At 35.6% G+C, this 22,600-nt stretch overlaps 2 protein-coding genes across 2 annotated transcripts in view; both read left to right on the top strand.

Annotated features, from left to right (window-relative positions):
• Positions 1–8,113, top strand: part of LOC107564914 (kielin/chordin-like protein) — a gene marked incomplete at its 5' end in the record, with an annotated part of 16,723 nt that extends 8,610 nt beyond the window's left edge. The window contains 7 exons of the mRNA XM_016250085.1: positions 2,165–2,437; positions 2,605–2,777; positions 3,526–3,637; positions 4,564–4,665; positions 4,798–4,962; positions 5,200–5,497; positions 7,772–8,113. Of these exons, the coding sequence (XP_016105571.1) occupies positions 2,165–2,437; positions 2,605–2,777; positions 3,526–3,637; positions 4,564–4,665; positions 4,798–4,962; positions 5,200–5,497; positions 7,772–7,989 (1,341 nt within the window). The remainder of the gene's footprint in view (positions 1–2,164; positions 2,438–2,604; positions 2,778–3,525; positions 3,638–4,563; positions 4,666–4,797; positions 4,963–5,199; positions 5,498–7,771) is intronic.
• Positions 8,114–10,037: 1,924 nt separating this feature from the next.
• The window catches only part of LOC107564905 (uncharacterized), a 21,971-nt gene continuing 9,408 nt past the window's right edge, over positions 10,038–22,600 (top strand). Inside the window, exons 1-18 of the mRNA XM_016250075.1 lie at positions 10,038–10,181; positions 10,277–10,369; positions 10,873–10,965; positions 11,162–11,223; positions 11,304–11,476; positions 11,553–11,691; positions 12,345–12,512; positions 13,911–14,030; positions 14,156–14,270; positions 15,646–15,757; positions 15,973–16,193; positions 16,468–16,608; positions 17,044–17,110; positions 17,557–17,783; positions 17,869–18,093; positions 18,567–18,887; positions 22,175–22,279; positions 22,353–22,444. Coding sequence (XP_016105561.1) covers positions 10,038–10,181; positions 10,277–10,369; positions 10,873–10,965; positions 11,162–11,223; positions 11,304–11,476; positions 11,553–11,691; positions 12,345–12,512; positions 13,911–14,030; positions 14,156–14,270; positions 15,646–15,757; positions 15,973–16,193; positions 16,468–16,608; positions 17,044–17,110; positions 17,557–17,783; positions 17,869–18,093; positions 18,567–18,887; positions 22,175–22,279; positions 22,353–22,444 — 2,618 coding nt within the window. The remainder of the gene's footprint in view (positions 10,182–10,276; positions 10,370–10,872; positions 10,966–11,161; positions 11,224–11,303; positions 11,477–11,552; positions 11,692–12,344; positions 12,513–13,910; positions 14,031–14,155; positions 14,271–15,645; positions 15,758–15,972; positions 16,194–16,467; positions 16,609–17,043; positions 17,111–17,556; positions 17,784–17,868; positions 18,094–18,566; positions 18,888–22,174; positions 22,280–22,352; positions 22,445–22,600) is intronic.

Here is a 22,600-nt window from a genome sequence, read left to right as displayed (position 1 = left end):
TTTTTGTTTGGGGGGGTATTGTTTGATGCAAACTCAGCAAACTCTCACATCAAACAAACCAAACTCTGTTGCATATGGACCAAAAGTTCTAGAGTCCCACTAACTAGTCACACTAATAGCTCTAAAAAAAATTATGTTAATGGAGTATTAAGCACATTTTGAAATGATGTACTGAAACCATGTACCAGAAACTGGAATTAAAAATTATTTAAAGCTAAATAGAAATATATAAAAATGAAAACAAACTAAATTTTGAACTTTTTGTTATTTTTGATGAAACATCTCAAATCACATTCAGTTGGTTATATCTGGAATTGTTGTTTTGATACTTTTTAACATGAAACAACTCAACCGAATGAACCAAACTCTGAAAACAATAAGTACTAAAAATTATAATAATTTTACATAAAATTTTGTCTGTTTAATGTTATTTTTGATGATAGTCAAACTGTTTAATTCATCACTGTTTTATCTAGAAATGGTTGTTTTGATACTTCTTAATGTGAAAGAACTGCCACATCAATCAAACAAACCAAACTCTGATGTCAAACAGACTTGCATCTGCAGCAAAATATTTATACTCATATTTTATTGACTTTTAATGGAGTATTAAGCACACTTTAACCCTCATCCGTCCCTCGGGTCATTTTGACCCAATACTCATTTTTAAAGATTTTTTAAAAATCGAGCGTTGATCGTTATGTTATGAGACTTTGTTACTTTTGTCACACTTGAACCGGGAATACATGAAAAAACGAATACATGAATTCGAGCAAATCCGAGCAGTTTAAGTGGGTGCTATAAAAAAAAGTATCAAAAGTGTCCATCGCAGATTTTTTTAATTTAATTTTGTCACACTTGAGCATGGAGCACACACAAAAAATTTTGAGTCGATTCGAGGATTCTATGTGGGTGTAATAAGGGTGTAATAAAAAAAAGTAATTTTCATTTTGACCCGACCATAGGAATGAATGGAATGTCCGAAAAAAAACAGCATTTTTTTATTTATTTGATTTTTTTACTATATAAAATCTGACACAATCCAGAAAAGATGCATACCCAAACAAAGGGCTGAGACTGCAGAATGTCCCCAATGCACAAAAAACTCACATACCCACACACACAGGAACACACACACACACACACACACACTCCCATTGAAACACATTATAGCATTTATATAGCATTTATGATGTTTCTGCTGAATTTAGAATTTAGTTTTTTACTTGACAGTTAAATTTGAGTGATGGGGTGGAGACCAATGAGTTTATATCATATTTATATTTTAACATTTATCTTTTATATTTATTACATATTTATGAAACTGTATGAATATGCATGTGTTTGGATTAAAATTCAGTATCAATTTCTTTTTTTTTTACAAAATATATATATTTTTAATGTTTTGATATATATCTGAAAGCTTAATGAAGCCTCAAGTTGGTGTAGTTTGGTTCATTTAAGAATCTCCATAAGATTCAATAGGCCCCTCTAGTGGCTGTAATCATAAAATGCAATTTTATGTAATTTTCCCCCGCCAGATGGCATCAGAGACACTCAGTGAACTAGGTCCTGATGGATCATCATGTTTAAAGTATAAATATGCAGAAATTGTGTCTGTCTTTGTTTTGTTTTTGGTGAAAACATTTATAAAAATATACAATTTTCATAAAAATATCCAGAATTTAATGTGAATAAAATAAAAATCACCAAAAAATAATTTTAAAAAAACCTACATAAAAAATTTGAAAAAAATATATAAAAATGGACCAATATACGCTTTCTGGACCAAAAATAAAATTTGTTTCATTTTTGGCCTTCGGGTCATTTTGACCCACAAGGGACACTTTTGTTATAGGTTCGGGAGGGACGGATGAAGGTTTTAAAGTACTAAAGTAACTAAAATTGCAATAAAAATAAATGAAAGCTAAATAGAAATATTAAAAAATAAAAAGACAAAAGCTCATCACAAATTTAAGGTAAACTAAAATTGTGACTTTTTTTATTTGATGGAACATCTCAAATCAAATTCTTTATGTCAGTTTTATTAGGAAATAGTTTTGATGCTTTTAATCACACCATTAGCCCTTTAAAAATAACATAATGAAGTATTAAGCACATTTTTTAAGTAATGTGTGTGTGTGTGTGTGTGTGTGTGTTTTAGCAAGGGCATATCGAGTGTGATCTGCAGGAGTGTCCTCCTCTCGATTGTCCCAATGGATCGATCAAAGTGAAGAAGCCTGGGAAGTGCTGTCCTGAGTGCACAGGCATCATAACTGTGGTTTACTCCAAAGACGCTCATGCAGAGTGTGTGTACGATGGTCAGCGGTACAACCACAATGACCACTGGGAAGTGGACAAGTGTACGTCCTGCACCTGTGTGTACGGAGAAGTGCACTGCCAGACCCAGAGATGCCCAACGCTCACATGTGCCTCGGTAGGATGACAATACACCTTTGAGGATACTATATAATAGTGAGGACTTCACATAGATGTAAACCTACTGAAACTCACAAGTCGGTGTTTGACCGGTTTTAATGTATTAGTGAGGATATTTTTGAATAGTAACTGAGCTGAATGTATCGTACATTTGTGTGTTTGTAGGATGAAATGCCGGCTCTGGTTCCGGGAATGTGTTGTCCTCACTGCATTCCTCACCCCGCCACCTGCATTGTGTTTGGAGACCCTCACTACCGAACGTTTGATGGAAAGATGGTGAACTTCCAGGGGAAGTGCACATATGTTCTGGCTCAGGACTGTGAGGGCGGAGACTTCAGGTGCTCAGTATATTGTCTCAATCATATCATATCAGTAAGATTTAAAAAAAGAAATGAATGCTTTTGTTCCAGCAAGAATGCATTAAATTGATCAGAAGGGACAGTACAGACATTTGTTACAAAAAATCTTTGAAATAAATGCTGTTTTTTTTAACTTTTTGTTCTGAAAAATATCACAATTTCCACAAAAATATTAAGCAGCATGTCTGTTTTCATTGATAATATTAAGATATGTTTCTTGATCAGCAAATCAACATATTAGAATGATTTCTGAAGGATCATGTCACACTGAAGACTGGAGTAATGATGCTGAAAATTCAGCTTTGCTTCACAGAAATGAGTTACATTTTAAAATACATTCAAACAGAAAAATATGAAAGCCTGTTTCTGCCACTGAATTAAAAATAAAAAGGTAATTGTGAATGTATCTCACAATTCTTTTTTTCTCAGAACTGAGATATAAACTTGCAATTGCGAGTTACAAAGTCAGAATTGCAAGATATAAACATGCAATTCTGACTTTTTTTCTCAGAATATTATTTCACAGTAGTACTGTTTTCACTGTATTTTTTTATCAAATGAGTGTGAGCATGAGACCGATCCCAAATGTTTGAACAGTAGTGTATTTTGTGCATTAGAAGAATAATTCACCCAAAAATGCAAGTTAGCAACATTATTTTAAAAAGAGATTTAAAAAGTGTAGTCCATATGTACATAGTCTGAACAGACACTTGTGTTTGTGTTCCAGTGTTCATGTGTCTAATGAGGACCGGGGACGTAAAGGAGTGTCTTGGACTAAAGAAGTGACTGTGTTTATTGGAGATATTGTGGTACAGCTGTTTCAGGACTGGATTGTCAAGGTGATAGGTTTTACAATGTTGTTTAAACTTTTTCATTGCTTACCATAAATATGGTATTTTGTATATTTTGAAATGGTTTTTATAGTTTATTTGAATTCTCACTATTCCCTTTTTTGCCTAAAATAGTATCAGTTACTATTTCAATAATTGAAAGGGGTCATATGATGCAATTTCAAGTTTTCCTTTCTCTTTGGAGTGTTACAAGCTGTTCGTGAATAGATAAGATCCCTAAAGTTGCAAAGACTAAAGTCTCAAAGTGATATTCTTTATAAAAGTTAAGACTCGTCCACGCCCTCCTAAAACGCCTCGTTTAAACACACCCCCACATATCTACGTCACTGTGTGGGAATATTTGCATAACACCGCCCAAATGTATACGCAAAGAAAGAAGGTGTAACTTTGAATCTCGCAGTAGTATTGTTGCTGCCACCATGTCGTGGAGACGCTGTGTGTTTCGTTGTGAAAGCGAAACTACTTTGTTTGGTCTTCCAAAAGAGGACACAAATAGAAATCAGTGATTAAGTTGTATTTACAACACTGTTCTAGAACAGTTCAAACCAAATATTCAGATGTGTGCAACGCATTTTACGGAGGACTAGGACTGTTTCCTGGGAGAGTAGCCGCCGGTGTTCTGGTGAATTCAGTTCCCGTTTCCCCTTCGGCGTGCATACTGACCACAGTCTATGAAGCTGACAAATAATGCTGACTCACAGCCTGTAAGTATGTTTTCATATTTAAAGGATTTGTCACTGATGTTTTAAATGTGAGTTTTGAGCAGTGTAGAGTAGCTCTTGTTGTTTGTCGTTTCTCCGATCACAAATGCAGACATGGTTTTACATATGCGTGTGTTTACATTATATTGATGTAGGTTAATGGTCACATGACATACAGATAAATCTTTTTTTTTCTTTTTGTCCATGCCTCAGGTTGATTATCAGCAAGTGTCTCTGCCGTTTCTTAAAGAACCGTATGTTTACCTGGAGCGCAAAACCAACACCATCCTCCTGAACACCAATGTTGGGCTGAAGGTACAGCCTCTGCATGAATTCACTCTGTGTTCAGTCTCCTATAGGAAATATATCCTATAGGATTTATTTGTAATGTTTTTAAATGAATTTCATGATGACACTTGTGAGTTTATTTGCTGATTGTGATGTAAGGTGTTGTGGAATGGTCGTTCTCATCTGGAAGTCAGTGTTCCTGGTACCTACAAGAAGCACATGTGTGGTTTATGTGGCAACTTCAATAACTACCCTCAGGACGACACGAAACTACGCAATGGACAAATCACCAACTCTGAAGCAGTGTTTGGAAACAACTGGAAGGTTAAGATGCTAAAACATCTTTATGCTGTGGTTGCTTATTGATATGTGGTATAGTAGCTGACAGCAAACATAGAAATGGGACAGTTTTTGATGGAGAATGCGGGAAAACAAAACCGGTTTTCCCATTTATACACCAAGGCTAAGCATATCAGCTCTGATGCATCATTTTTTATTGTAATTAGTATAGCATGTATTTCACATGAATGTTAAATTATATGTACTTTGTTCTCCTTGCAGGTGGGCAGTGGAAATCCAAGTGTTCAGTGTCCTGATGCGATAAACATTCACCCATGTAAAGAAGCAGGATACTCGGCCCGTAAGACTGCGAATGCTCGCTGCGCAGTGCTGAAGTCGCCCGTGTTTGAGCGCTGTCATAAGCTGGTGCAACCCGAGATGTTCTATGCTTCGTGTGTGTATGATCTGTGTGCCTGCGGCTCCAATATAGACGAGTGTTTGTGTGACGTGTTGGAGGCTTACGCGTCTGAGTGCCGTGAGGCTGGAGTTATCCTGCAGTGGAGGTCGCCGACACTCTGCGGTGAGTGACAAATACACATACAGTACAGTACAACTTTGAAACTGATCTGGATAAACACTGAACTGACTTGAACTGAATAATAATACTATTGTTTTCTGTAGAGCTGCTTTATAGCTGAATTAAATTTCTTTCATAATTGATGAATATTGCAACATTGACACTGTTATTGAATAAACTGAATCAATATTTCACTAAATTGAGCTGAATAATGACATTTGTCTTCTGTACAGCTGACCCTTATGAAATGAAACAATATACTGGAAAACATAATACAGTATGTTGGTGCTTATGTTTTTCAGTATACTGCAATATATGCATAGGCCATGTACTGTATAGCTATATATTGATACATATAAAAATATGTTACAAAAGATATCTATTTCAGGTAAATGCTGTTCTTTTGAAACTGAAATTGCACACAACTGGTTTCAACATTAATGATAATCATAAATGTTTCTTGAGCATCAAATCAGCATATTAGAATGATTTCTGAAGGATCACGTGACACTGAAGACTGGAGTAATGATGCTGAAAATTCAGCTTAATACATTACATTTTAAAATAGAAAACAGTTATTTTAAATTGTAAAAAAAAATCATTATATTTCTATATTTTTTTTTGTATTTTGGATAAAATAAATGCAGCTTTGGTGGACAGAAGAGACTACTTCAAAACCATTTTAAAAATCTTACCGTTTTAAAACTTGAACGGTGGTGTAGATTGTCACATATTTTTCAATAATTCAAAAAAGCGACAATTCTTTATGTATTAATATATAATACTAAAACTGCTCAAAGAAATTAAAGGAACACTTTGAAAACGCATCAGATCTCAATGGGGAAAAATATCATGCTGGATATCTATACTGATATGGACTGGATAATGTGTTAGGAACGAAAGGATGCCACATCATTTGATGGAAATGAAAATTATCAACCTACAGAGGGCTGAAGTCAAAGACACCCAAAAAATCTAAGTGAATGGACCGAAACATAATGTCCCAGAGGTGTTCTACTGGATTTAGGTCAGGTGAGTGTGGGGGCCATTCAATGGTATCAATTCCTTCATCCTCCAGGAACTGCCTGATTACTCTCGCCCCATGAGGCCGGGCATTGTCATGCACCAGGAGGAACCCAGGACCCACTACACTAGCGTAGGGTCTGACAATGGGTCCAAGGATTTCATCCCGATACCTAATGGCAGTCAGGGTGCCATTGTCTAGCCTGTAGGGGTCTGTGTGTCCCTCCATGGATATGCCTCCCCAGACAATCACTGACCCACCACCAAACCGGTCATGCTGAACGATGTTACAGGCAGCATAACGCTCTCCACGGCTTCTCCAGACCCTTTCACGTCTGTCACATGTGCTCAGGGTGAACCTGCTCTCATCTGTGAAAAGCACAGGGCACCAGTGAAGACTGGAGACCAGTGAAGACCTGCCAATTCTGGTGTTCAATGGCAAAAGCCAATCGAGCTCCACGGTGCCGGGCAGTGAGCACTAGAGGACATCGGGCCCTCAGGCCACTCTCTTGAAGTCTGTTTCTGATTGTTTGGTCAGAGACATGCACACCAGTGGCCTGCTGGAGATAATTTTGTAGGGCTCTGGCAGTGCTCATCCTGTTCCTCCTTGCACAAAGGAGCAGATACCGGTCCTGCTGATGGGTTAAGGACCTTCTACGGCCCTGTCCAGCTCTCCTAGAGTAACTGCCTGTCTCCTCCATGCTCTTGAGACTGTGCTGGGAGATACAGCAAACCTTCTGGCAATGGCACGTATTGATGTGCCATCCTGGAGGAGTTGGGCTGCCTGTGCAACCTCTGTAGGGTCCAGGTATCGCCTCGTGCTACCAGTAGTGACACTGACCCGAGCCAAATGCAAAACTAGTGAAAAACAGTCAGAAAAGATGAGTAGGGGAAAAAATGTCAGTGGCCTCCACCTGTAAAACCATTCCTGTTTTGGGGGTTGTCTCATTGTTGCCCATCTAATGCACCTGTTGTTAATTCCATTAACACCAAAGCAGCTGAAACTGATTAACATCCCCCGCTGCTACTTAACTGACCAGCTCAATATCCCAGGAGTTTAATTGACTTGATGCTATACTCTGATTAAAAAGTGTTTCTTTAATATTTTTGAGCAGTGCATATTAACACAATATATTAAAATGTAAGGACATATACATGTAGTTATGTATTTATGTTTATACAAGGGAATTTTTTTTATTTGATATTTGTTATGCTTTAGTTTAACTCCATCCTTTCCCTCCTTCATCCCTACAGCCGTGGGCTGTCCGCTTGACCGTGGCTATGTGTTTGATGAATGCGGGCCGCCGTGTCCTAAGACGTGTTTTAACAAAGATGTGCCGCTTGGCGTGATCGAGGCTCACTGCTTCAAACCCTGTGTGCCGGGATGCCAGTGTCCCGCTGGCCTGGTGGAACACAATGCTCACTGCATCGCCCCCGAGAAATGCCCGAAAATTATCCACGGCAATCTCTGAGATCCACAAACTCGACCAAACATCACGTGGAGTCAAACCAGCTAAAACTGAGATCTGATGAACCACAACAAGCTCTTTAAGTCAACACAAAATCAGAATTTGCTTTATTTCTTTTTAATTCATATTCCTGGTCTTACACTATAAGATTTATTAGTGTACGTTATTTCCCAAAAAAAATTGTAACATTAAAAATAATTAAAACAAATATCCTGTTTCACTCAGAAATACATCAAATTACTATGGACACTTGTTTCCGCAACAGATGAAAAAAAAAGGTAATTGCTTTTTCATCTAACAATTCAGACTCTTTTGTAAACTCAGAATTCTGAGAAAAATAGTTTGAATTGTGAAATGAAAAATATCAGAATTGCGCGGATTCTTGAGTTTGTCTCGCAATTCAGAATTTGTAGCTCACAAATCAGACTGTTTTTCTCAGATTTGCAAGAAAAAAAGTCAAAATTATGAGGTCAAAACTTTAGATTTTTTAACCTGTGATGGAAACAGGCTTCCCCGAATTACGAATAGAGTTTTGTGTTGACTTTAAAATGCTTAAACTTAAAGCACATTTAAGCTTTACTTTATATCACAAACCACATAAATAGTCTTCAACTGTATACTGCATTTAGTTGTTTTGTTGAATTGTTTTATTGGTGCTACTGTGTGTAAGTGTTTCTGACTGATTACAGGATACTGTGTTAACCTGTGTTTCATGGAGCTCATTTTTACGTCCTTCCACTGATAGGAGGATGGACAAAGTTGAACTCCTTTTTCGTCACAACAGAACAAGAGTACAAAGAGGAAAAAGCATTTTTTTTAATAATAATGAATTATGATTTTTTTTTTTTTAGCATGCCATAAGTTGCTTTTCTGGACTTTTCCTCTTTAATTTGATATTTTGAAAGAAATTAATATTAGTTGAACAATATGGATCTGCAAATATGCATAATTTTATCTGCACTGTTTTTGATCTGGGTTTTTTGGCTGTTGCACTGGTATTGTGATTTAAATATATTGTTACTCTCTTAAAATACATAGTTTTATAAGCAATATGTTATAAAGACACTTCATTTGCAACACTGACAGTGAATCTAAATAAAAATAGAAACACGAGCTAAATCTAACAGTGCCTTCACAGGATTATTTTGAGTTATGATTGTTATATTCATCAGATGCATTGACATTCTCAGGTTCTGTAAACCGTCAGTTTTTGTGAATGACATTGTCATAAACATTGTATTCTCATATTTACTGTGTCACGTTATTACACAAAATCCCACTGTTACCCAGCCTGTGTTTGTTCTTATTTGGGTTATTCACATTACCCTTTTAGTGAAAAACAGTAAAGGAAAAGTGCAATACTTATTTTTTCTACCAGTCATTTTCATATGTGTTTGACATATTTGATTATGAACTGTTGGTGGATTTTTCATTTTTATTTTTTTTGCCATCATGTAAGTCACCGGATGTAAAAAAAAATCTCAAATTTAATTTAGATTTACAGTAAACATTACATGGTTATATAATTTTAATAATTGTATTGTTTATAGTCTTAAAATATTTGGTTGCTATTTAAAAAAAAAAAAACAATCTTGAATGAAAAAAAAAAACTAAATAAAAATCCTAAATGGTTAAATTCAACCAAAAAAATGTCAAATCTATCATAAGTAGCTATCTATCTTGGATTCAGCCAGGCTTTTTAGTGTTTAAGTATCATCACTAAATGAGCGTAATGATTTGTCTGAGGAAGAGTGTGGTCAGCGCTGAGCTGAAGGTCCTCTTCTGTAATCTGACTCGAACGCTTTCCTCGGCAACAGACGTGGCTTTGTTGTATTCATGCATCATTCATGAAGATAAACTCTCAGAACAAGTGAGACACTTTCTCTTTTCATGTTTAAATTATATAAGGTAAAACTATGTTATATTTGAATTTGATTATGAAGTACGGCAAGAACTCATTTTATTATGATGATTGTGTGTGCAGTATATAGATATAATTTTTTTTGGTACGATGAAATCGAGCTTACACAAGGTGCTTTGTCTTTTTTAGGATGGAAGAGTGTTTTCATTTGGTCTGTGAGGCGATGGGTGTACATGAGGATGATGAGGTCGGCGTGGACATGATCTGTTCCCTCTATAAGAGAGTCTTCCTCATCACCGCCGGCCTGGACGAGACAAAGAGAGCCATTGCACAGGTGAACAAGATGTTCTGCTGTCTCAGAATCTCATGAATGAGAAGAGTGAGACAGAAAAGAAGCAGAAAGAGAAATGTTTTGTGTGATGTGTTCAGGTCAGAGGTCAGACTGGAGGCTTGTCATGTTCAGCCCGAGGAGTTCTGCATGTTCTCCTAGTGATGGAGAAACAACGTGAGAACAGAGAAGAGGTCTTTTTTCAATTACATTCAATTCTGTCTATACAGTATTTCTCTTTATTTCTGACTATATATATTTTTTTCTTATTTATACTTAATCTAAATTAAGAAATAACTTCATTCTAAAAAAAAATTATAAATTTGTTGCAATGTACCATGTTAATATGAAGGATTTTTCTTGCATTTTGAATTGTGCATTTCATTGTGCTGTGTTTTAGGATTGACGGAAATAATATTAACAAAAAACATACTTGTAATTTTTGGGTTTAATAAATTTGTTGCAATGTACCATGTTAATATGAAGGATTTTTCTTGCATTTTGAATTGTGCATTTCATTGTGCTGTTTTAGGATTGACGGAAATAATATTAACAAAAAACATACTTGTAATTTTTGGGTCTTTTGGGTGCTTGAATTCGGAAATCGTGTCAATTTGTGAAATGATATTATATTATATAAATTGTGAAGTTATATTGTTGCAAATTCAAGGATGTGAATGGCTTATATTTTCTGTAGCTGTACTGGGCTCTCCAGATGTTGAAGGCTGGTAGAATTGATCATAAACAAAACACACAATCTTCAACAATCAACTTCAGCTCCAGGCAACAGGTAGAAAACCAAGTCATATAATAATGAGTATATAATATTGCATTATATTAATATATCATTTGTATTATTTTGTATGTTTTTAGTTAATCAGCTTTGCACTCTATTTTAGCTCATTCACTCATTTGTTAATCACTTTGGAGAAAGGCATCTGCTAAATGTATGTGTGCATCTTTTGTGATTGTTTTTTTTCTGAGAGCAGGATCCAGAGCAGTTTAGTATCTTGTGTCTTCAGAACAGAGCGAAGAGACTCTACACCAGGTCACTTTAAGCACACACTCTTTCATTCAGCTGCTCACAATCCCATTGAATAAAATCAGTGTATATTCCTTTCGGTTCAGACTCGTTCTTGACGGCGTGTGGAGTGTCCTACTGTCTCTTTCTCAGAAGAACACTGGCGTCATGCGAGCGGGCAAGATCTGTCCCAGCACTACTGACATCCTCCAGCTCCTGGACTACAAGTATGAAGTCATCAGAGAGCGACTGTACCGAGAGATGTTGCAGGATGAGTATGGTAACAGATATACTGAGTTCATAAACGTTCCCTTTCACAGAATAGTTTAACAGTATCTTATCACACATCATTACAGGTGTTGTTTGGTGGGACTCGATGTCGGCATGGGATCAGACAGAATGTGTGTGTGAACTAGGAGTGTGTGTAGAGCTGGCTTTCAGACACAGAGACTGGCTTCAGGTGTGTGGGCTTCCCGGGGCCCTCCGGTGCTACAGGTACTATTCGTTATTTGTGCATCTGTATGTGCAGTTGCTGACTTTTGAGTCTGCCATTATATATTTGGTATATCAATGTTTTGATGCATTATACTTTTCAAAGGTGTAACAACAATGATAGATAAGTGTTATGTTTTATAACTGTGGTTACAATTATTCATGAGATCATACAATCTAATATAAGATGCATGATGAGGCATGATGCATTAAAAATAATAGTAACACAAAGTTTTACTTAGTTAAATGCACTCTTTAACATGAAATGTATTTTATTAAACAATGTTAATTTCAACATTTACTTAAACATTAAAACCAAAAGTTGTATCTCTTTAATATTATTCAGTGGAACTAACAATTAATTGTTGTACTTTTATTTTATTTTAACAGTAACAAAGATGAATAAATACTGTAATAAATGTATTGTTCACTGTTAATGTTAGTTAATGCATTCATGTTAAAATTAACGTTAAATAACAGGACCTTATTGTAAAGTGTTACCAAAATACTTTTATATGCACATATATATATATATATATATATATATAAGCTTCAATTAAGTGCTACCAAATACATTATTCATTATTTTTGATGAATATGGTAGGAGCTGTGGTTCAGATACATTTTACATGAATTATATTTGATGAATATGGCAGGAGCTGTGGTTCTGTGGTCTTGCGAGGCTGTCCTGAGAGTGTTAAACCTAGAGATCAGGCTTGGTCATCTAAACCGAGGGAACAGGCTTGGTCCGCTGTCATCTTCCTGTCAGAGCTGGAGTCACATTATCAGGATGAGAAGGAGTCGATCAGCTCACTCATGAACAGGTCATTCTATTGTGTTTATTGGTTGATGATTTCTCATAAATGCATGTGATTGGCTTAAAGCATCAGTAAGTCTCAAATATCTCAGCTAAAGCCGATTTAGTCCAGACACATGATGACCTTAACTAACCATAGAAGAAGACAATTTATGGTTTTGCCTACAATAGCGCCCCTAGTGGCAACTCTGAGAATCAATTTTGAAGGCAATGTAGTGTTGCAGCGATGACGCATTTTTGTAGGCCAACCCAGAAGTTAGTGTGTATTCTCAGTGTTGGGGGTAACGCATTACAGGTAACGCGAGTTACGTAATCAGATTACTTTTTTCAAGTAAATAGTAAAGTAATGCATTACTTTTTAATTTACAAGAGAATATCTGAGTTACTTTTTCAAATAAGTAACGCAAGTGACTTTTTTTTCCAATTTATTGATCGACAGCTCTCCTGTCCCCATGTTGAGAAATCAGAAGATGTAACTGTAGTTCTAAAATAAATATGAATATGCATGACTTCATCTCACTCACAAAAAAACAAAACCGATTCAGTATTCCTCAAAATGAATAAAAATAATGCAATATATAATGCAACTCGCAATGACGCAAACCTGCAATTATTAAATGTTAAACAACACAAATATCCTTTATGTATTTAATCCCATTCTATTAACCAATGTCTTTGCTTCTGACCTTCGATGATCCAGTTCAACCATATTAATAAGCACAAATTACTCTAGGCAAACATCTGTGTGTCTTTTTTTTATTGCTGAAGTGTGTTGAAATGTCTTCTTCTGCATTCTACTGTACGGACGTAAATTTACTTTCCCTTCAGCCTGAGGCTTATTCATTTCACTTTTGGTGTGAAAAGGCTTTTATATTTGCCCAAAATTTTTTTTAATTATTTTAAAAACAAACAAGCAAGCCCTGTCCAGATTTAAAATGTAACACAAAAGTAACATAACGCATTACTTTCCATAAAAAGTAACTAAGTAACGTAATTAGTTACTTTTTTATGGAGTAACGCAATATTGTAATGCATTACTTTTAAAAGTAACTTTCCCCAACTGTGTATTACTGATGTATTTTATATCGAAGAATAAAATGTGAAAATATCTTGAGCTTGTTTTAACCGCAGATCACACATTTAATTAAAAAACATTCAAGAAATCCACTGAATTTGCGACAATGGAACCGGAAGTGCTAAAACAACTAATTTACTGGTTTTAGCCTAGAAAAATATGTCCTTCCTTCAACACTCTATGACATAATAAATATGAGCATGCATAACTAGAAACTTTGACCGTCATATCAGGCATAGTTAAGCATGACCTTTTAATGTCAATATCAATCTGTAGTATTAAACATGCTAATGGTTGCAGAAGTTGTGTTGTGATTTACTGCTCCTGCAGATTGGGACGGGAAGCTCTGCGTATTATATATCTCAGTATGTGTGTCGCTGTGAGGAGAGCCGAGAAAGAGAATCAGTCCTACACTGCACTGCTGGTCGCCAGACAGCACTGGGACAGATGGTGAGCATGTTAAATATGGGAAGTGGACACATCATCCGTATTTAAAACATTACATGCTGACACATCCACCTACTTTCCCTCCGATGTGTGCAAGCTTGAATCCAAACCATCTGTGTGTGCTCTAGGCCTTATATGAGAGGTTCAGTCAGTCAGGATCTCACCAGGATCTGGCTTCAGGAAAAACTGGATCCCACTGCTAAAACACAGCAGGGCTGGAAAACAGGAAATTGCGCACAACAGGTAATGTGTGCACATATACATGACATTTGGTGCCTTCAAGTCTTCCAAATTCCTATTTGTGAGTTCAGAAGTTACAGCATGTTGTGTTATAAGTTCAAAGAATTTTGGTTGGAATGAAAAAACCATGATTGGTGCTCATATAAAATATAGTAAAAATAGTAATATTGTGAAATATTATTACAATTTAAAAGAACTTTTATTTTTATTAAATTTATTCCTGTGATCATTACTCCAGTCTTCAGTGTCACATGATCCTTCAGAAATCATTTTAATATGCTGATTTGCTGCTCAAAAACCATTTCTTATTATTATCAGTGTTGAAAATAGTTTAATATTTTTGTGGAAACCATAATATGTTTTTCTTCAGGAATTTATGATGAAAAGAAAGTTCAAAAGAACCGCATTTATTTGAAATATAAATCGTTTGTAACTTTATAATTTTCTTTACTGTCAATTTTGATAAATTTAATGCATCCTTGCTGAATAAAATATTTACAGGGGTCATATGATGTTGCTAAAAAGAACATTATTTTGTGTATTTGGTGTAATGAAATGTGTTTATGTGGTTTAAGGTTAAAACAACACTTTATTTTCCACATACTGTACATTATTGTTTCTGCTCTATGCCCCGCCTTTCTGAAACGCGTAGATTTTTACAAAGCTCATCGGTCTGAAAAGTGAGGTGTGCTGTGATTTTATTTCCTCAGCGACCAGCACGGATCAGCTCTAGGCCTGACGAAGCGGATATCATCTTCTTTTGGAAGGCCAAACAAAGTAAGTTAGTTTCGCTTTCACAACGAAACACACAGCGCCCTCACGACATGGCGGCGGCAGCAACAACAATACTACAGCGAGAATAAAAGTTACGCCTTCTTTCTTTGCGTGAACATTTGGGCGGCATTATGCAAATCTTCCCACATCGTGACGTAGACGTGGGGGCGTGTTAGAACGAGCCGTTTTAGGTAGCGGTGGTTAACTCTTAACTTTTATAAAGAATATCTCTTTGGATTTGAGACTTTAGTCTTTGCAACTTTACAGATCTTCTTTATGCACCAAGAGCTTGTTACACTCCAAAGAGAAAGGAAAAATTTAAATTGCATCACATGACCCCTTTAATGTATATTGTAAATACTATATATTGTATCATTCTTACAAAAAATTATGGGAAATTTAGGAAAAACATGGTAAATTAATTTGGTCTCCTCATAAGCCAGCTTTATGAACAGTAAACTAAATACATAGTTTTGTGAGTGATTATCTTGTAATATACTGTATAATCATTCCAAAATGACCTAAAGGTTCAAATATTTGCCTCATATGCTTGTGTTATGTACAATTTTATTATAGATTGATTATTTTGTTTATTACCCATCAGGCTGTGCTGCAGTGCTTGGTTCTGTGTCTGGAGCAAGAAAGGAAACGATTGGTGGAGATCTTACACAGGCTTTCCCTGAGTGACCTTGAGGGAAACATTCAGAAAAACAACAGTTAAAAACATCAACTACATATAAAAACACACACACCACTACAAAAGTGAAATAAAATTCCTGTCATCATTTACTCACCCTCATGTTGTTCCAAATTAGTATGATTTGGGCTTCATTTTTGGGTGAACTGATTAGTGACTTAACATTAGAAGCACATCAGCGGTAAAATGTGCCTCTGGTTTTCATTAAAGTGTGCATACGTGTCTATCTTTCAGATGTGGTTCATGGATACGCGGTGGAACAGAGCTGTGTGTGGAGCCTGCAGCAGATCAAAGCCTCTCTACAGGAAGCACATGGTTCTTATCCCGGACCACTCGCCCCAGGGTGTTCTGGGATAGATGTCTCATGGGGGAAGTGTGCCACTCATTTGCTGACCCAGCTGACACAAGCACAAGATGACGAGGCCTGGACCATTTTAAACTCTCTGCCAGATTTGGTGAATCTCACACGCATTACAGTATACAGCATACTGTACTGTGCAGTGATCAGTATGCAAGTATTCCATTTTGAACAGAACCATAGTACATACTGTAGCAATTCTAAAAGATGAACTGTGCATTTGTCAAATTTAAACTAAGCTAAAAATAGATCGTGCAAATACAAAAATGAAGTTAAAGAATATGAAAAGCAAAGTAGTAAATAAACCAAACATTCTGTGTGCAGAGCAGATGATGTTTATTGTGTGAATTAATGTCTCTTTCACTTCTCAGGATCCTGAGGGTCTTTGGACTTTGCTTCGCAAATATGAGAGTGAACTTCACAGACCCAGTTTCTACAACCTACGTGAAGTTTTGCAGTCACGTGTGCCAGCGCACACCAGCAGAGGCACCAGCGCAATGAACGCTCACACTGTAATGACTAATTACTTACACATTATCAATCACAAATCAAGCTTTTAGATTCTTTTCATGATTCTTTAGCGTTTCATGATTTTTTAGGAAATCATTTATGGAGTAGATCTTTAGCAAGGCTTCACTTTAGCTGTTAACAGATGATGCCTACAATCTACTGTATGCAGAGATCTGAAGAAACTACACTCTTAAAAATAAAGGTTTCAAAAAGGGGGGTTCATAGTGATGCCATAGAAGAACCATTGGATCCCCAAAGAACCTTTCAGTGAACAGTTCTGAAACAGAACCTGTGTTTTCTTAGTGTGAAGAACATTTCCACTATAAGAACTCTTTGTGGAATGTAAAAGTATTGAAGAAACTTTGCTTGAAGAGATTATCTAGGTATTCAATTGAAAGGAATGCAATGTGAGTAACTCTTTTCTTTGTCTGTTTTAGGAGAGAGAGAGGACTGAACAGGGACAAGAAGAGCCATCAGATGGTGAAAAACAAGACCTCTGCACTGGTAAACGACAAACATTTATATGCCAGATAATTCATATAATACCTTAAAAATTAAGCATTAAACAGTGATATGAAAAAGTGTTTTAACATTAAAACTACTAAGATTAATCACACATACTGTACTGCCCTTTAAAAGTTTGGGGTCAGTCTGGATTTCAAAAGAATGCAGAAAAAAACTGTAATAATGTGAAATATTATTTTAAAGAATTTAATTATTTAAAATAACTGTTTTCTATTAAAATACATTTTAAAATGTAATTTATTCATGTGATGCAAAGCTGAATTTTCCGCATCATTCATTGATCTTCAGTCTTCATTGCCACCTGATTCTTCAGAAATCGTTCTAATATGCTGATTTGCTGCTCAAGAAACATTTATTATTACTGTTAATGTTGAAAACAGTTGTGCTGCTTAATATCTTGTGATTTTGCATTTTTGTGTTCGAAGGTTGCGGGATGGCTATAGATCCAGAAGATACTCCATATTTAGAGATCTTGTGTGTCAGAGACCCAAGAGATGAAGAGAGCACAATGGAGACGAGCGATGGAGATGGAGAGAGAAGACGGGGACACACTGAGAGCAGAGGAGACCCTCAGGTGATTTCAGTGGAGAAACAAAACTCTCTGATCACACTGGCCTGGAGCAAAGCAGCCCACACAGAGAACCACATTCAGGTACATACACACAAACATATGCACTCTTTCTATCTTAAATCAGCTCAAATAGTTCATTCATACATAGAAAGGTTTAATTCTACAGGAAGTGACCTCAGCTCAACAGGAAGTAGAGGCCGTCTCTATTGTAGTGCAGGAGGAGACAGCTGATAAAACAGCTCCACATGATGTGAACATTTACACACAGCAGGAGAACATAAGCTCCGTCTCACTGCAGCCAAGTGAACAATATGAAGAAACGCATTCAGATCACACAGATAGTGTGAAAAGAAAGACACAAATCCAAGAAGACTGTTCAGGCTTCATCACTGTAAGACAATCACTTCAAATGACTTCTGCTCCATCCAGCTTCCCTTTTGACCCATAATACAATCTCTCTGTTCTCTGCTATTTGCATACTATCTGCAATGAATAATATGTGATATCAGAAAGTTAAATCAGAGGATATCAACCTTTTTTTGTTATCTGAACCCCTGTGACATAAAATAAGTATTTGAAGTGCCCCCAATATGCTAGTAATACTTTCAAAATGTATGAATTTTACTACTACTTTGCAGGTACAAAGTAATTAGGTTACACTTTATTTTAAGGTGTCCTTGTTACAGAGTAATTATACATTTAAGTACTGCGTAATATTAATTAACTACATGTAATTGCTATATGGTTAGGGTTTGGTTTAGGGTTATGTATAATTTATTGTTATTCTAATAGTAAGTACATGTAATGTGTAACAAGGACACCTTAAAAATAGTATTTTATTTTATTCTTTTATTTTGATGTCAGGAGGACATAAGAGATGGAGAGTTCACATTCAGTGAGACCCAGCAGCCCGAGCAAACACCACCCACTGATCCACAGCTGCTACAAAACACTGGCATGACAGACACTAGCACAGCACCAGCAAGTGTTCATTTCCCAGACACACAAACATTCGAGAGCCGTGAGATGGAGGCATCGCTTCAGGAGCAGAGGAACGAGGAGGTCTGTGAGAGAGCGGATGAGGAGCAGCAGCTGCAGCGGGAGGACACGATGCGGTGCCTAGTGGACATCCAGAGGAGAGCAGAGCGACGCTGGCAACGAGACCGAGACAGACAGCTACTCCGAGTGAGACAACCCACGCTGCATGACATTTCTGGGACATTTTCTAAATATGTGGTGTGTTTATGGAAGCCTACTACCACACAAGAACAAGAACCAAAAAAACATGCTTTGCTAAATCATAATCATGACAAAAACTTATATCATCATGAAATTATATGAGATTTTAATTATGAAATTAAGGAATTATAAAATGTTGAAATTGAGATAAAGTCAGTCTAATTTTGGAACAAATTCGAAATTATGAGATATAAAGCCATAGTTCTGTCAAATAGTTGGAGTTATGACAAAACAATTTTGAGCTTAAAAAAGTCCAAATTTGAGATACATGGACGTCACACTTAGGAGGTAAATTCAAAAAATTTAGAATTTTAGTTGATATTATGATTAAAAGTTGAAATTCTTATGACTTCATAACTGACTTTTTATCTCATAATTATGACTACTTATAATATTTACTTTGTCAGTTATTACTTTTGTCTCCCATAATTTTGACTTGTCATAATACAGTATGTATTTAGATTTTTTAAATCTCATAATTGGGTCAATATCACCACAGAGTGCCTTTCAACCCTCTCAATACTCAAATATTTTAGTTTTAATTTCCCATTCGCTTTATGTCATGTCATAAATAGTAGACACTCATGTACTATAGAAACCCACACATTTTTTTTAGATAATTATGGGCCATTATTCGAAGCATAAACCATAAGATATGTGCACCCTGTCATGGATATATATATATATTACTGTTAAATACGTTTTCATTGCAATATTAAGATGCAAATCATATTTTCTGAAAGGTATGATGTCCCTTTCCTAAACAGGGTTATTTGTTTGCTTTCAAATTCTAAATACATAAAAAAAAATGTTATGTAAACCATGTGTTTTTAAAGAAACTCATACAATTTGCACATGTATTTTTCCTTATTTGGAGAAAACTGTGATATTATTACCCCAACACCTAGCTATTGAACACACTGGATTATATAGATATGATTGAATTATTATTTAAAATATTATTGCAAAATCTCAAGATGACAGGGTGGACCAGCACATGATGGGGTGGACACATAATGCAGAACACACAAAATATGACAATTAAACATTTATTCAACTTAGAAAAAAATAATATAATAATAATAAAATTACATCCTTAATCACATTGATATGTGTTCATTTTAGTTTTTAGCAATATCATGTCAGCCGTTAAAATTCCCGCCACTGAAGAGACAAAAAATCTGTTGTCCTGATGTCACTAAAGGGGATGGCCTTTTCTTAAAGGGGCGGATTCCCCAATAGGACAGGTTGGACAACCATTCAAGGGACATGGACAAACTCTTCTTTTTTTTATTAAATAAAAAATATAATTTTTATTACCAAATTATCAATACACTCAAATTGAGTAATCTCTTATTTAACAAAATATTAATAGGAGAACAAAAATTTTTTATTTTATGATTTGACAATATTCTACTATCATTCAAATGTAATGAGCAGTGCATGGGACATAGCAAAATAACACGCATCCTCTTACACAAAACTAAAATAAATCTAGAAAATGTATCTAAAGAGCCAAGTAATGCTTTTGTTATGTGTGTTTTTAAAGAAACTCATACAATTTGCACATGTATTTTTCCTTATTTGGAGAAAACTGTGATATTATTACCCCAACACCTAGCTATTGAACACACTGGATTATATAGATATGATTGAATTATTATTTAAAATATTATTGCAAAATCTCAAGATGACAGGGTGGACCAGCACATGATGGGGTGGACACATAATGCAGAACACACAAAATATGACAATTAAACATTTATTCAACTTAGAAAAAAATAATATAATAATAATAAAATTACATCCTTAATCACATTGATATGTGTTCATTTTAGTTTTTAGCAATATTAACTACAAATGAAGGCTGTGTCCAACCTGTCATGTCTAAGTAGCCGACAGGGTGGACATTTTAAGCTTCAATTAGCATATTAGCTTACAACAAACTGCGACTTGCTAAATATTTAGTCTGGTTGTTGAAGAGAATTTGGTATATTTAAACTAACATATTTTGAAAATACTGTATTCTAATCACTTCTGGCATGTTTTATGCCGAAAGGGTGGACATGTTAAGCTTTGGCAAAGCAAGTAAGCAAACTCAAGACAAAGAAAATGTCAATTGAAAAGTCACCAATTTACTCATGTCAGCCGTTGAAATTCCCGCCACTGAAGAGACAAAAAATCTGTTGTCCTGATGTCACTAAAGGGGATGGCCTTTTCTTAAAGGGGCGGATTCCCCAATAGGACAGGTTGGACAACCATTCAAGGGACATGGACAAACTCTTCTTTTTTTTATTAAATAAAAAATATAATTTTTATTACCAAATTATCAATACACTCAAATTGAGTAGTCTCTTATTTAACAAAATATTAATAGGAGAATAATTTTTTTAATTTTATGATTTGACAATATTCTACTATCATTCAAATTTAATAAAAATCTGTTGTCCTGATGTCACTAAAGGGGATGGCCTTTTCTTAAAGGGGCGGATTCCCCAATAGGACAGGTTGGACAACCATTCAAGGGACATGGACAAACTCTTCTTTTTTTTATTAAATAAAAAATATAATTTTTATTACCAAATGATCAATACACTCAAATTGAGTAATCTCTTATTTAACAAAATATTAATAGGAGAACAAAAATTTTTTATTTTATGATTTGACAATATTCTACTATCATTCAAATGTAAAGAGCAGTGCATGGGACATAGCAAAATAACACGCATCCTCTTACACAAAACTAAAAAAAATCTAGAAAATGTATCTAAAGAGCCAAGTAATGCTTTTGTTATGAATATAAAAACTTAGCCTAATATAACATACCCTTTCATAGTCATTTTTATGTTAAGTTATCATGGCAAAATAGTTATTTATGTACAGGACACCAAAAGGCACCCTACAGTGATATTGACCCAATTGTGACTTAGTATCTGGAACGGGCTTCCATGTGTTTTATATGTGAAATATTTAGTAGAAAAAGGCCATATAATTTTCTTTTGGACCTTTTCCAAATTCATAACCCATCTTACTTTCCAAATATGACATTTCTGGATTGTTGGAATAATTATTGGAATAACATGCAATGATGAATTGAGCACAAGACAAGGAATTTGAATTAAGTAGGATCTGTTTTGATTTTAAGTTGACTTTAAGGGCAGGAAAAAAACTATATGAATAAAGTTAATGGTTGACAACTGAATTGTAAGTGAATTGTGTTTCCGTCTGTTCAGGCTCAAGAGCGACTGGCTATCGTCCAGAGTCGGAAGGCAGATGAAGATCTGTTGGGTCTGACGCAGGAAAACACACTCAGACATCTGACTGACACACTACAACAGGTACACACATTCACATGCACATTAGCAGACACCTTAATGTGGACATGATGTAAATGTTGACTAAATGTTCTAGGAGGATGAGCAACAACAGAAAACTTTAGTAAGAGAGAAACTCCAGCAGATGAGGAGAGAACGCTCCTGCATTCTCCAGACCAGACGGGAGAGGTAAGTTATACATCAGTGTTTCTCAGCCCTGGTCCTGGGCGCCCCCCAACACTGCTCATTTTGTATGTCTCCCTTGTCTGACACACCCATTTCAGGTCCTGGAGTTTCTTCTAATGAGCTAATGAGTTGAATCAGGTGTGTTTGATTAGGGAGACA

This window comes from Sinocyclocheilus grahami, unplaced genomic scaffold (genome assembly GCF_001515645.1).
Source record: "Sinocyclocheilus grahami isolate Dianchi unplaced genomic scaffold, SAMN03320097.WGS_v1.1 scaffold970.1, whole genome shotgun sequence".
Lineage (NCBI taxonomy): Eukaryota > Metazoa > Chordata > Actinopteri > Cypriniformes > Cyprinidae > Sinocyclocheilus > Sinocyclocheilus grahami.
Note: the sequence above shows the minus strand (reverse complement) of the source record. Positions and strands in the feature narration are given on the sequence as shown.